The sequence below is a fragment of the Euwallacea fornicatus genome, chromosome 1, assembly GCF_040115645.1.
Source record: "Euwallacea fornicatus isolate EFF26 chromosome 1, ASM4011564v1, whole genome shotgun sequence".
Taxonomy (NCBI): Eukaryota; Metazoa; Arthropoda; class Insecta; order Coleoptera; family Curculionidae; genus Euwallacea; species Euwallacea fornicatus.
In genome coordinates, this window is record NC_089541.1 from 6,393,984 (window position 1) to 6,409,736 (window position 15,753).

The following is a 15,753-nucleotide window of genomic DNA, read 5'->3' on the forward strand; positions in this document are numbered from 1 at the left end:
AGATATTAACAAAGAAACAGAGAAAAATGTGAAAACTGTCAATTGAGACGCTGAAGATAATTGATAAAAGTGCGGTAAACAGAATAAGGGCAAGTAGTGGATGGTAACAACAGAAAACCTCAAAATCTGCTATGCAGATTAGGTGAAGAAAAGTATTGTGAACTGTGTTGTATTTATCATGTAGCTGGAGAGATTTTTCTCACGATGAACATTTAAGTTCATGTTAGAGTGTATTGTAATGGAACTGACGATTAAAGTATTGCAGTAAATTATTTTGAAGACCAGTATTTTGAGCACAACTGGTTTTAGTATTTTTGTTGATATCTTCTGATTATGTAGACAACTGTAGAGGATAGAAAATACTTCAGGTTAGTTCGGGATAGTCAATAACATCAAAGATGGTAATTAGTAAATGTTCATGATTATTGTGCTTTAATAATTAACACTGTCGATTCAACAATTGGTTACTATATGAAAGGACTTAGAAACGTGGATACCCTACATCTTGCCGAGTTACATAACAGTTATTTTACAAGAGAGATCTTGTCAAAATGATGGATTATTACTATTTTTGTCTGACCTTTGGTTATGCCTTGACTCCAAATTCGGGTGTTGGCAATGAACATATTGTATTCACTCTGAACTTTCCCATATTTTTGGATTTCGACGTTCCAGCTTAATCATTTCACCTTTATTGGGCTTAAGGGTTACAATTTAGACGCAACAAGGAAAAGACGGAGTAGTTGCAAAAGCAACCTTTCTAATATTATATTGTCTTTTTTCCGATGGGCTTGACGTTGAGTCATCACAAAACTATTTTGCAGAACTTAAACGAATATTGATTCTAAAAATAATGTATATGTGCATATAATCTTCAGAGTTAATCGTGAATTTTCCAACTACATAATATTTATACAGTGTGTCCCCGGATACGTGCGACGACTCTTGCACAAGTAGAACAAAAAATTCGAATAAAAATGGGGGGAAAGCGCTTGGTTTTAGTGTTCTCTTTCAAGGAAATTTCGTATACATAGTAGCAATACGCCAATTTGCAAGCAAATTTTATAAGTTCAATACTTCATGTATCCCCTATTACGTAAACGCTAAAAATTAAAACTAGAACAACACTCACGTTCATATGAAATGCATCACCCATTAATAATAATAAAAATAATTAACTCTTGTAATTTTGGTAAAATAATACTTAATAATAGAGTATCAAATGATCAGAGTTACAGTAAAAAAGAAGAACATTTATTATCTAAGAAGTTTAAAAAGAGTGACATTGCCTCGTAGAGCAATGCAAGCATGTACTCTCCGCAGTATGCTTTGCAACAAAAGATCAATATGCTTCTGGGGTATTTTATTCCATGCTACCTCAACGTGGTGTCCTAGATCATTCAAATTTTTAGGAGGCCTCAATAAATTTAAAAAACCATGACTCATCATGTTTTAAAGATGTTCGATAGGTGATAGGTCTGGTGGTCGTGCAGGCCAAGGCAGCATTTCCATTTGTGCTTGTTCCAGGTATTTTCAAATAATGTTCGCAGCATGCGGTCTTGCATTATCTTGTTAGAAAATCCCGTTTGATAAAGTCTGCATACAGGATGCTAATACTAACTGCTTTGTATATATTCGTTTCGTGTGAAGACTGAATCGGAAAGTCGTCGATGAGATTTATACACTATAACGGTTGTCTTGAGATCATGAAGTAAAATATGTGCAAACGCAAAGTTAAACAATTTACGGGTCTTTAGTTTGATCACTGTTTTCGACCTAGTACGAAGAAGCCCTTTTAATTAAGAGTTTTGGTTTCTCTAGATCATTTTGAGCACGATTTTGATTATTTGTATATTAGCCGACATAAAATTTAATCGGTGCTTCAATACTAAGTAAATATCTCACTGGCATATGTTTATTCTCTAGGCACCACCTTATTTCAGGTTTTTATCTCAAAATATTTCTTAGAGGGAGCTTAATAAATGAGGTGAGATAAATGAGACGTAGTCATACCTTAAGAGCGGAGTGCTCAATATTGGTACTTTCAATTATTTTTCTATAAGTGATATGTGCTAATAACATGTGTCTTATTCGTTTCAATACCATCAATTTTCAGTTTTGTGTTAACTTTGCTTTGCGGATAATAATTAATATAGGTAAGTAGGTAACTTCAGGCGAGCTATACGCATTTCTTGATGCATGCAGTTATTTCTTAAAACTTTTGAAATATTCTTGATGGAATTTACAAAGTAGCGTAAAGTTGGGCAGAAAAGCAACAGAACAGAGTTTAATATAAGGTTAAAATTTTAACAGCTAAAACCTTATGTTGCACATTAAAAATCTGGCATTTGTCACTTATGTGTTATTAAGTATGTTTAAATCAATTTTTAAATAACAAGTAAAAATAAGGCGGTGCCTGAACAATAAACCGTTACATCAGGGTAATTGATTACTTTTTAAGTACCGCCAATTTTGATTGAATTTTGTGGAATAAAAGAGTGAAAATTATCTTGCAACAGTTGATTCTCCTCTCGTACTTGCTGTTAAGACATTTTAATGATCCTGGAAGCAGAAAAGTAAAAATGAGGCTCTGCCTGGATAGTAAATTGTTACCACACCTTTAGAAAATTCTCATGGCTTCTTGAGATGAACAATAGTCATGTGTGCTATACAGTGAAATTTCCATTAATAGGGCCGATCTAAAGACATTGGAAATGGGTTTTAGGCTATCCAGATGATTTTGCGACGTGGAATCCAGTGTCGTCAATAATGTAAGTTTGAAATTTCTAAAAAGTTTTTATAATAAACGGCTAAAATTTATAAATTCGTCACAGACGTGTCAAAAGCTTTCGATATAAGGGCGTGAACAAGAGCGCTTTGGCGCTATATAGGCTCGTTTCAGGTCAATTTAATTCATCAGTAAATTCACGTTAGCTTGCAAATTAGGTAGGCAGAAACCGGAATGTTTCAGGCAATAATAACCCTGACTCATCCACTAATAAAATTCGGCCTAATTTATAGGTACATGCGGTTTCAACCCTCCTACTGCGCGACATAATTCTGTTTTGCAAATTGTCATGCAAATTAAAAAATACTTTCTCGTTTTAGGACTAGCTCACCTCCGCTATAATTGCCGTAACTGGCTTAAAATGGGAGATACCGACCAACAATAATGCGTTTTAACCAAATAAGCATGAACTTACAAATTAGGTGCCTTGGCTGCATGTGCACGACTAATTGCATAATGCGTTCGAATGTTCATACGTTGGAGATGTTTAGGATTGTCGAATAATATTTCAATGAGGAGTGAAGAGAAGGTAACGTCTTTATCGGTTGATGCAGTCAAAGGCCTTGGGTTAATCTGTGAGTCTGTCCTTGCAGGCCGTTGGAGTCGTCAAGGGGGAAATCGAGGTGGTATGGCGTCGAGGACGTTAAGAAGAATATAAACCAATGAATAAATAAATAGCTTCAACACCCTCTAGTTTTGTCTAAGGTTTTAGTCCCAAAAAGGGACGGGGAAAAAGATAATTAGCGATATTCTACATTGGGTCCAGACGATGTAGGGGGCACTTAGGTAGGTTCAGCTGGAATAACAATTATGTAAAAAGCTCCATAATTATTATTGGAGCTGAACTTCTCTTGAGGATGTGGAACAGAATTGAGATCGAGTTCGTCATGTGTCCCCTTGTTCACCACGCATCGCTTCCTTCTCTTAGAAGTGAACTCTTAGAAAGGACTCTAATACCTGAAAATTTTCTTCAGTAATCACATTTCACACCCTGTATATCAACAACAATTATATATTTACATCATAACTGGACATAATTCAGTGCTTTATGTGCTTGTAAACAATCTCAATCATGTCCAAATATGTGTGTGACAATATGGCGGAAGCACACCGGATGAATTGGCAAGAGATTGTGTGGTCGAGTCCCCAAAACTCGACCCGAAACAATTAGATTTGCATAATTTCCTCATAAAAATGTCGGCTATCTTCTTCAGTATAACAGTATTGTTTGCTGTTATGCAAATGGGTGGAAATTTTTATATTTAAGTTTAACGGCGTTGCAAACATGCCAAACGTGATTGCGTTTTGGAGCCCGTAGGGTAATGTGTGCGTTATTAAACCATTGAGAGGAGAAAGAAAATACTCATGCGGCTAAAAGTGGAATATTAATCAAATTTAATTCAAAATCAACTCAAAAACCCATGCTGTTCTTTTGCCTGCAAAATAATATGTTAATTTGGCCCTTTCTATTCCGACATGAAACTTTTGCTGATCCCCTGTTCAAACTTCCAAAGTTGTATTAAAATGGTTAGCATTTGCTGAGCCCTCGCTACGAAGTTTCTTAAAAAATATCCGCATTTTGGATAATATTATCTCCTCGTTAAAAGGAAAATACAATTAAGGCGAAACTGTTAATTGTACGGCTAATTCTATAATATATTTTTGCGTTGTAGAAATTGTCTATCCAATTACTTCCATGTTCATAGCTGGTTTCAATTAATCTAACAATTTGTCGCAAAAAGCGAGAGCATGTTATACAACTTTTTATGTTGTAGGTAAAAAATTGTATTCGCCTATGTTGTATAGTTTAATTCCAGACAGGGAAACAGATAACACGAGCTTGTAGGGATTTCTTGAAAATATGGGCCAAGAGAAATTTACATTTCCTCGCAAATTAGATCGTCAAGTTTCCTTAGCAGGAAACACGAAACGAAGTTTAAAAAATGTTTAATTCAGATAGCTGTAAGGGGAAATTTTTCATTCGTTTAAAAGTATGGGCTAAAAGTTCCAGAAACGTAAACTTCATTCTGGAACACTCGAATGATCATATGTGAAAGCAAATGTTTAGAAAGACTGACGAAAAGTAGTTTTCGGTCTTTCTATATAATTTCGTAAAAACTCTGTAACAGGAAATTCGCAATTGGTTACTCAAATTTCTGTATTTATAACATATGAATTGGGAGTAGAGCAGAAGGTTGAAGGAAGAGATGAAATAGAAACACTGTCACAAGAATGACTATAAAATAGCCCTTCCTTTTTTACGTATCGCGTTTCATTCAGTTTCACATATTCATTTTTTTTTCAATCGACAATGATATGGTAAAATTTAAAAGTTTTCTTGACAGCGATCCGAGACTCAGAGGAAAGACCAAGAGATGAAAAAAGAAAGCAACTTCTTTTCCACATTCTTAATTGTTGTGCTTTTTTGGAGGCAACTTATATTTTGTCTTTTTTGTACTTTTTTTGTGAATTTTTCCAATGTTCCCACTTTTATGAGTTCGGTTAAAACCTCAGTATTATCATATAAAAATATAAACGCATAGAAATAAGATAAAATCTGCGTTTAAGGATCTAATTTAATTTTTTTTACTGCGTTTCATCAACCATGCCGGTGATTTTTTTAGAACAAATCTCTTGGGGCTCTTTTTGTGTTCCGTAAATAAAATGAAATCTCTCTTAAAATTATGAGGCATACCAGGATCAAATTTAAAAGTAGACATAATTTAAGAATAAATTTCTGCATTCAGTTGAAGGGAAGATATTGATTTTTCCTGTTTTGTGGACAGCCTTTATATCTTTTGATATCTTCCATAAAATTAACCGCTGGAATCCAGGGGTGTGTTTCGAACATATTTAGGGGGATATATGCGGGTTTATTCTGACAATTAACAATGAATTTTGTTAAATCTTTGAATGCTATGAGGAGGGTTATGAACGAGATGGAACGAGATAAAAATATGAATGCATACATGCATAAACAAAAAACGAAGAGGGGTAAGCTAAATAACCTAATTTTATGGGTATGCCACACTGTGTTATTATGTCTGTCAGTTGCAAATGCAATAAAAACCAAAACGAATGAATCTTTTTTCAAGTTGCAGTTGTAATGGCAAACTTGCTAATCAAACCAGAATCTCGAGACTGCTATAATTAAAAAATTAGATCGGATTTGCACAAGTTCAAAATAGGAAATTGCAATTAGACTGCATTCATGTTAACAGGAAAACGTCATCAGCAGCAATCGAATTATCAATAGCTAAGGAAAGGACAATCGTCCTTAATTTCTATCAATTATACCTAGAGACAATGCCTCTAAATGGTTTCCAGCGAGTTGAATAAAATACGGTGCAAGTCATATTTTTTCTGCTAACGACGAACTCAAACGTATTTACGTATGATGTTGAAAGGGCAAGGGTCAGCTTTCACTTACATTTATATGATAATTTCGCGGTTGTCAATGTGCACATACATGCTCTAAATGTATTTTATTAAAAAATTCTTTTCTTGTTTAAATATGTTAACTGCTTTTATTTTTAAGTTCAAGTAATTAGTTCAGCTGGACAAATAGACGACCGTGGAAAGTTGACATAAAAAGTCAAGGCAACATTGGTGGGCACACTTCGATCTATTTTAATTTAATCCGAACGTTCGATTGGTTTTAGAGATTTGGATTGCAATCATTAATCGACAGAACATAGTTCTAAGCTAGCTACATTTGGTTTAAATTAAATCATCATCTAATACCTTTTTTAACGAAATTGTAACAATAATAATAATATTAAAGGTATCGGAGTATATTTTCTTGGCACCTGGTGGATGCGCTCATTTCCCTGGATCTGAAAGAAACTTTTAATAAGCGCCTTCTATTGAGAATTGGAAGGTGTTAACTAGGAATAGAGTACTAGCGCCCTCTACCGTAATACACTGACTAATTGTCTGAACTTATTTGTAAGCCTTCCAGTCGCTTACAAGCGACATTAGGATTTGTTTAATTGAAATTTAGGCTTATTGAGGCATGCCTTATAGCTGCCTGATATTTTCTTTATCGATTTGATGAATAATTTACCCTTAAAATATTATTTTATCGTTAAGTTTCATGAATAAAATCTGATCGACTTTTAATAAATATTATTAGATTTGTTCGAATCAGAGTTTCAGAAAATTCTCTGGAATAACAGGATATACATGAGTAATGTGATTTTTCCAAACCTACAGTTGTAAATTCAACCATCGGTAAACAAGTCAATTAAGACTGACAAATTGCCGTTTTCCTATAATGTGACCTACAATAAATTTCTCTATTTAAGAGCGAGGGCATGAATGTGGGCCATACACCAAGACTTAGGGATATATCTCATTTATTATAGTTTTATTTGGAAAACTGCCAATGTTATCGTTGCGAACCTATTAGCTTTAATTATGCCAAAAAGAGTTTCGATGTTTAAGATAAATATTTTGAAAAAGGTGAAAGAATATTTCTCAAACTGAGTTCCCAATTGAAAATAAGAGATATTCATTTTACAAACCTATTTTTAAATACAGGAATTTTTTTATGTTTCCTTGGATATTGTTCTTTTGCCCATTAAATTCAACGCAGGTTAGAATTAGAAAATCACAAAATTTTGAGCTAATATTTCCAAGCTTCTGGTGTCTCACTGATCTATTGTCTGAAGTATATTTTGGGAACATCAATTCCAGTAGGCCTAAAAGCAGTTATTAAGGAGGTCTAAACTCCTTATAGGTTCTTTTATGATTCCATAGCTTGTAGACACGGAGCGCTTATTTGGTCTGCGCAGGTGTGCTTCAGGCATCCAGGTCTTCATGTGCAGCTGTTCTGGGTCTAGAGGCAACTTTGCCGTTTAGTCGCGCACATTTATCTCCGAACAGAATTACGATAACTGATACTTTTATTTCCTCAAAAAGTCTCAATATCAACTTTAGAAGGTCTTCTATTTATATTTGTATATTATATACTCTTCTGTCAAAGAAATTCGAAACATTGCAATCTAACGTACGTCTTTAATATTTCGTTGAAGTTAAAGTCACGTTCTTAGAATGTCGATGTTAGTAGGTATAAAGGCAGAAGCATGTTTACATATAAAAAATGTCTGGCTATGGGAATAACCCTGAACTGCCCGTTAGAGTTCAATAGGTACATTAAAAAACTCTAACCTTTCGACGCCTTTAATGTTTTGATGAATTCCCACCATTTCTAATTATTGAACCTTTTAGGCCCTTGATATTTCACTATATTCACTGATATCTAAAATAACGCTTCAGGTAATAAATTAGTGAAATATCAAGGGCCTAAAAGGTTCAATAATTAGAAATGGTGGGAATTCATCAAAACATTAAAGGCGTCGAAAGGTTAGAGTTTTTTAATGTATCTATTGAACTCTAACAGGCGGTTCAGGGTTATTTTAATAAAGAGACATTTTTTATATGTATGTAAATACGTTTCTGCCCGTATACTTGCTAATATCGACATTATAAAATGCTACTTTAACTTCATAGAAGTATTAGAGAGGTAGGTTTAATTGCAATTTCTCAAATTTTATGAACAGCAACAGCATATCAATGGAATACTTTCTGAAGCTGATATTGAGACTTTTTGAAGCAACAAACGTATCGGTCTGATGTGATTATTTTAATTTTTCTCAGAGATAAATGCGCGTGACCAAACAGCAAAGTCGCCCCCAGATTCAGGGCAGCTCCTCACGCCGCGCTGAACGACTGAAAGTCACCTGCGCAAGACAGATAAGTGCCTAGTGAGCACTGCTAGCGCGTTGTACATAGTAGTAAGGAAAGTTAATTAAGTGGTTGGATCTTCTAAGACCGTATTATGTTTAAGGTTCCCTTTAATACATTCCTGTTATAATTTATAATGTCCATTGAAGCTTATTTTATTGGATAAAATGTCATATTACCATTTGTAATTAAACGCGAGCCATTGATGCGTCACCAGTAATTTCGCTTGACCCAATTGCGATAAAGGCAAAATAACATGAAAAATAGTGTCAACAGTCGACGAGCCAATTGATGTGAAAGCGCTCATAAAATCATATTATGCAAATTGCTCTTGACAAATAATGTGTGATGCCTACGATCTACTTATTTCCTGCAAATATGATGATAATAAGCGTCTGAACATGATTAATTGATCAGCCCATTGTCCAGGTAATGGAATCATACGGTGTTATTACGATATTCAGATGCGTGGGGCGAATTTTGATTGCTTATGTTATAACACATAGCGGCTTTGGCCTAAGAATAACGTGTTTGCTCCCCAAAACGGGGTTCTGCTGAGGATAAATAAACTTTGGGATGGTGCTAATTTTGCAAAGATGAGTCCTCTCTTGTGTAGGTGGAGCCCTTAAGGTTTTCAGCTAATTTCTAAAATGTTTGAGTGTTATCCGGAGCCTGTAAGTTATTTCGTCCAGATAATTTAATTTACGTAGTATATGTTTATTCCAACTTCGGAGCAAAACTAATAAGAACTTCTTTAACATCGAGTCCCTCCACTTTTTTAAATTTAATTTCAATTATTGTTCTGCCCTCTAAGTTGGAGCAGAAATTCTTTGGAAAGTTCCTTTTATCCTCTAGCGATTTTTCTTTGTAAAAGACCTTTAAAAAATATCTGAAGCAAATCAATTGATTTATGGCGGAGACACGGTTTTGATTACGTGCTCGATATATATATTTTTTAATATCTCCTATGTTGTTTTCCCTTACAAACCGCGGAAAACCATTAATCACCGAAGGAGAAAAGTGGAGCTAAAAATGAAAAACTTGATCCATGATGGAATTTCCTTTGGGTTGCACATGACACATCGCGGGGGTTGTGGATTTTTAACGTCAATAGACGGAGATTAGACTAGTTCGAATACTAAATCCAGACGAGTTTCCACGGAATTTATGATTCCGTTTCGGAGATTTGTAGGCGCCTCGCTTACATCATTTTGGATGGAAATAAATGAGGGCCAAATTATGAGTCCCTTTGGTAACTTTAACAGAGATAGGGAGAGAGCTATATATATATAGTTTTTTTGCAGTGTATTTAATTTTATGGGTGCCTCCCAGCCCTATCTCCTGTACGTTTCTCGTTAACAAGTGTAGAGTGAGTGACTTGCGAGTTTAAATTTTCCAAAGCCAATATATTGTTTAATGTCACGAAACCAAGAAGATCATTAATCATACGAGGAAATTATGGAATGGAGAATGAACAACATGACGTATGACGTAACATTTTCTTGGTGAACGTTACAAGGTTGTGTCGGTGTCAAATAAACTATTTTGGAGCTGAATTTCGCATGTGTATGATTTCCATTTTTCGGGGGATTCTTTTCGTTTTTGTGCCTCAAATGGAAATTTTCTGTCTTAATGGAAATTGTATAAATATTTTTTTAACATGCGTCACCTGTTCTTTGCGATCTTGAACGTGTTATCTTATTTTAAAGGAAATTTCATGCTCTTTTTGATTTATTAATCATATATGGTTCAAATTACGTAACTTTTTATATATGTCATAGGCTTCATGTCACCAGTGATGCCGCATCTTTTCAAAATTAATATGTAGCATGAATTTTAAAATTGAAATAAATGCATTCGAAACAAGCTAAATAAAACAAGAGTTTATAATACTCAACTCCAAAATATTAAAATTCAATTTGCCTCTTTTACTGAATTCAATGGCAACAAGGGTCCATTATTTTCCATTTCTCTTTCAAAATAGTCTGTAAGGGACGCTACAAGCTCTTTGTACCGACTGTTTAAAAACTCGGGCATCATACCAACAATAGTAATATAAACATCAATAATAAATAACCAGAAGCATTATTTTAGTTTTCAAAAGAACAAATTTTACCGCAAAAGTTGATAATCAGAGAACACAACTGTTTAAAACACTAAATTGAACTAAAAGGTCGACAAATTGATCAGCAATCGAAAAAGAGGTTTTGTTTAGACATTGAAATATATATTTTTTCCTTTTTAGCATATTAAATACGATTTGTCATTTTACATAAGGCGCTCTTAATCATTACATGTTGTGACATGACTAAACAGTTACGTGATTTGAATAATAGTAATTTTAACTTTTATTTGTGAGTTCTTCGTTGGACCGCAAACTAAGAGAAAAAAAACATATGTAAAACTCAGTAGGAAAGGTCATTTTGTGTAACTCATGTCATATTACGGGAGCTTTTTGCAACATGTCATGAATTCTACGTTCCCTCAGCTTCCTTCGCAAGATAATCCTACTCGCGACATAAAGTAATTCATTTCGTAACTGGTTATGTAAGTAGCTATTTTTCAACGATTTATTATATTATACATTTTCATTTCTAAATGCAAAGGTTTTTTCGCATTTTTGGGAATTTCGAAGGAAAGGAAATTCTGGTTTTAGTGAAATTATGATTCACACAATTTTATCACATTTCAACTAGAATTTCAGCATCACAATTAATTATACAGGGTATTTCCTTACTACGGGAAGCAAATTTAAGGCTGTAATCCTGGATGCATTTCAAGTGGAAAATGTATTCAAAAAAAATGTTCACGGGTGCTTTATTTTCAAAAAGTCGAGTGTTGAAATATACCAAAAAAAAGTTTTCTTTGAATATTTCGAATATGGCTCAAATGGGTTTTTTATTCATATAAAATATAATATATAATAATTATTTTTTACTGTCGTTTAAGTGGTTGCTAGTTTATAATCAGTGCAATTTTTGTTTCAGTTCAAGTTCATTTTCAAATGTTCTAATAATATTCAATTAATTTTTTTTCTGGGTTTTGAAATCAATAAACCTTGCATTGATCAATTATTAATAAAGCGTTCTTGTAATTTTTTTCGGTCCTGTTTGGAACAAAGAAAATAAAACTCGGTCTTAATTAACGGCAAGCTCAACGTCGTACATTTCCCGTATAAATAGAATAATAAAGATGTACTAAGCTTACGGCACTGTCGCATGAAAAAAATTTGAGTACATGTAATATGGGACTTTTTACTACACATCGGCATGCTAAAATTCTGAAATCTAATTTGCGCCACGTTGGGTACATTCAAGGAATTTATTTTGGTATATGTTCACACCTTATATTTTGAAAACAAAGCATTTACGGACGTTTGTTTATTACTTATGTTCCACTTGAAATTGCATCCAGGATTACGTCCTTAAATTTTTTATACGTAGTTAGGAAACACCCTGTATATTTGCAGACAAAAGGGTCTGGTCAAAAGGTTATTTTAAGTCATTATTTTTAATTATTTTTTAATTAACTTAAACATTATCTGTGTTTTAGTGCTATGTGCCGTGGATTGGAGTGTTTTGCGTACGTTACAGTTCAATAAATTATAAGCTGAAGTTTTACATAGGACGTGCTGAGGAATTTATAAAATAGTCTGATTTTCGTTTTAAGATTATTATATGTAAATATATGTATTTATATAGAATAAGTAACAAGAACAACAATATAACAATATTTTAAGACAAGAAAGTAACAATTTAGTACTAAGTACTTCCCTCTTTAGGTCTAGCGGCAATCCGCATTCTCCTAGACATGCTCTCCAGGAGATCTTTGACGGTTTCTTGTGAAATTCGATTTCTGTGCGGTAATTCTTAATTCTGCAATTGAGTTCGGAGCTGGATCTCTTACTGTATATGTATGTATAGATATTCTATGGAATTATCATCAGAACTCGTTGGCGGCGTCCTCAAGGTATTGGGTCGCTGTTATTGCGGCATGGGCGTGGGCCTTATCATGCATTAGCACAAAGTTATCGTATCGAACGAAGTTGGCGTAAGGTCAAATATGCTCTTCAAGGAAGTTGCGTATGTATCAGGCAGCATTCACTCTTAAATTTACTTTTAAATGCTTTTTTTTACAGAAATATCCCTTTTCAGTTTTGCATATTAATTCACTAGAGAGTTTGCATTTCTAAAATTGAAAATTTTCAACATTTTAAAGTATCTTCATTAAAGCCAAATTTTTTGTATTTCACTGACCTTTTTTCTCAGAATACCTCGTTAGTACTATATTTCAGGAAAACTCTTGATAAGAGAGCAATAATATTTCTGGCTAATACTCGAATCGTATTTATTAAAAACACTTGCTCGGTAATTAGCAATTAAATGAGCTATACAACTGGTGGTATCTATGTTAAATTAGCAATTTATGTTCTAGGTAAAATAAGAGAAAAGGTAGAATATAATAAAAATGTTTTATGACAAAAATTTAATAACCTAATGCAGACAGCGATTAGCTTTATAATTTTCCTCGAATATGAAAATATCAGGTATTTATCATAGGTAAATTGTATTTTAATACTAACAGCTATATAGGTCCCGTTTAAAAATCGAATTATATGGTGTCTTTTTGTATAATAAACAAATTAAAATTGTACAAGGGTGTTTGTGACCATACTAGTGTAGGTGTATGAAATGCAGTAAGTTCATGTAAAAAAAATTATTAACCCTAGAATACTAATGTATCGTAAATTTTACGACGCTCGGTTTTCTTAGTCCGAATTCGTAAGGTTCCGTTTGATCCTGTGCCGCCTACTTATCAGTACCTTCCTGATTATTGCGAAGCTAAACGTCGATGAAACGGTATCTTGCTGGCTAATTGTTTCATGCGTCTAATAATGTGAGCGTCGTAAAATTTACGAGTGATTAGTATTTGCGTAAAATATTTACGAAAAGACAAAAATTAGTATAATCGGTAAAGCTTGGTTTTTCATGTCTCTTTTTTTGCACTAACGCAGTTTTTTTATAGAAAATGGCATCCAACAATAGGCCTTTGAGTGACAAAGAACTGCAAAATGAAATTCAAAGAATTATGAATGGCGATTTCCAAAATGATTCATATTTAGAGTCTGGTGATGAAATTGATAATGAGTGGGAAGAAGAAGATCGTTTGGAGGTTGAAAGTAAATCAACTGACAGTAACATTAGTGACTTTGGGGAAGAAGTAAACAATGAGAGAGATAATGTAAACGGGACTAATTTAGTTATTGCTAATCAACCTTTGGACAATCCAATATACGGAGAGAGTAGTACATCATCTGAAGAAAATATTCCGTTATCTATTATAGCGGCTTCGTTAAAACGAAAAAGGAATATAATAAAACCAAAATCAATAAGACTAAAAGGAAAAAATGGATACAAATGGTCCACAAAATTGCCGCAACTATCAAAAAGGACAGCAAGAAGAAATATAGTCCATTTCATATCAGGAAGTAAAGTTGGTGGTGAAGTGTGTTCAGAAATTGTTGATTATTTCCTGCTTTTTTTTTCGGAGGATATTTTGAATAGAATTGTTGTTCACACCAACGAAGAAATTGCCAAACAGGCAGAAAAGTATACTTCTAATACGCCTACCATATCTATACTATCTAAAATGGAACTATTGGCATTGTTTGGTATTCTAGTAATGACTGCCGTCAAGAAGGATAACCATTTGAATGCCAAACAAATGTTTGATAGCACAATCTCTGGCTCTTTTTATAAAGGATGCATGAGTTGTGAGAGGTTTATTTTCCTGGTAAATTGCCTACGATTTGACAGCAAGAAGACAAGAACGGAAAGGTTAAAGAACGACGCATTTGCTCATATTCGTGAAATCTGGAATACATTCATCGAAACATGCCGAACATCATATACTCCTTCATCATATTTGACGATTGACGAACAACTCTTGGGGTTTCGAGGCAGATGTCCGTTTAGGATGTATATTCCAAATAAACCTTCAAAATATGGAATTAAAATTGTTATGCTCTGCGACTCTTCCTCGAAATATATGATCGATGCCAGTCCTTATTTGGGAAAATCCACGCACACAGGAGGGTTACCATTATCTAACTATTACATAAAAGAGTTGACTAAATCTGTACATGGAACACACCGAAATATCACAATGGACAATTGGTTTACCTCCGTTGGGATAGCAGATGAACTATTGAGTGATCCATATAAACTTACCATCATTGGAACAATTAGAAAAAATAAAAAAGAAATCCCACCCGAAATGCTTGAACTTGCAAAAAGAAAGCCTCAATCCTCAATGTTTTGTTTTGACAAAAGTAAAACTTTATTGTCGTATATGTCTAAAAAAAATAAGCTAGTATTACTGCTTTCCACTATGCACGAAGGGGCAGAAATTTCGGAAATAAATAATAAACCAATAATAATCTTGAATTATAATGAGACAAAGTCCGGTGTGGACACATTTGATCAAATGTGTTCAAACATGTCTTGTAGCAGGAAAACTAGACGGTGGCCACTATGCATTTTTTACGGAATGGTAAACACAACCTGTGTCAATTCGTATGTATTATATTGTTGTAACAATTTGAAAAATGGTGAAAAACCCCTTCGTCGATATCAATTTATGATTCACCTAGCTCACCAGCTTGCCAGGCCTTGGATGGAACATCGACTAAGTGGTACAACTTTACGCCGCAAACTTCGACAAACTATTCAAGAAATCCTCAAAATCGAAAAAAGATTTGACAACGCCACTCAAGTAGAAGGCAAACGTACCTTATGTTACTATTGTCCCAGCAGGTTAAGGCGAATGACGACCATTTACTGCACTCATTGCAAACATGCTATGTGCGGCGAACACCGCGGGAAATCTTGCACGGAATGCTTACAGGATTAAAAGTGATTAAACACCAAACATGAAATTATATTCCTTAGGGACCAAAGAGTATAGGTTAACTTTTGTTTCAATTAAAAAAAATTTTTTTTAATGAGTTTTTCGTATTTCTAGGGAAAGTCGTAAAATTTACGACACATTAGTATTAACGTGTGATAAAATCACATTAGTATTCTAGGGTTAAAGGCCGTGTAAGGTTTAGGGGTCAGTTCGGCCCCCACGGGCGATCGATTTGAAATTTTTACCAATTGTTTCTATCATTCAAAGGACTTACCCCATAAAATTTCAACTTCCTAAGTCTCACCCTT

At 34.0% G+C, this 15,753-nt stretch overlaps 1 protein-coding gene across 1 annotated transcript; it reads left to right on the plus strand.

Moving 5' to 3' along the window:
• Window positions 1–13,413: 13,413 nt before the first annotated feature.
• LOC136339208 (piggyBac transposable element-derived protein 4-like) lies at window positions 13,414–15,625 on the plus strand. The gene is made up of 2 exons (XM_066282263.1): window positions 13,414–13,507; window positions 13,562–15,625. Exon 2 carries the CDS (start codon window positions 13,565–13,567, stop codon window positions 15,446–15,448), a length of 1,884 nt encoding a protein of 627 aa, XP_066138360.1. The 5' UTR covers window positions 13,414–13,507; window positions 13,562–13,564; the 3' UTR covers window positions 15,449–15,625.
• Window positions 15,626–15,753: the final 128 nt, after the last annotated feature.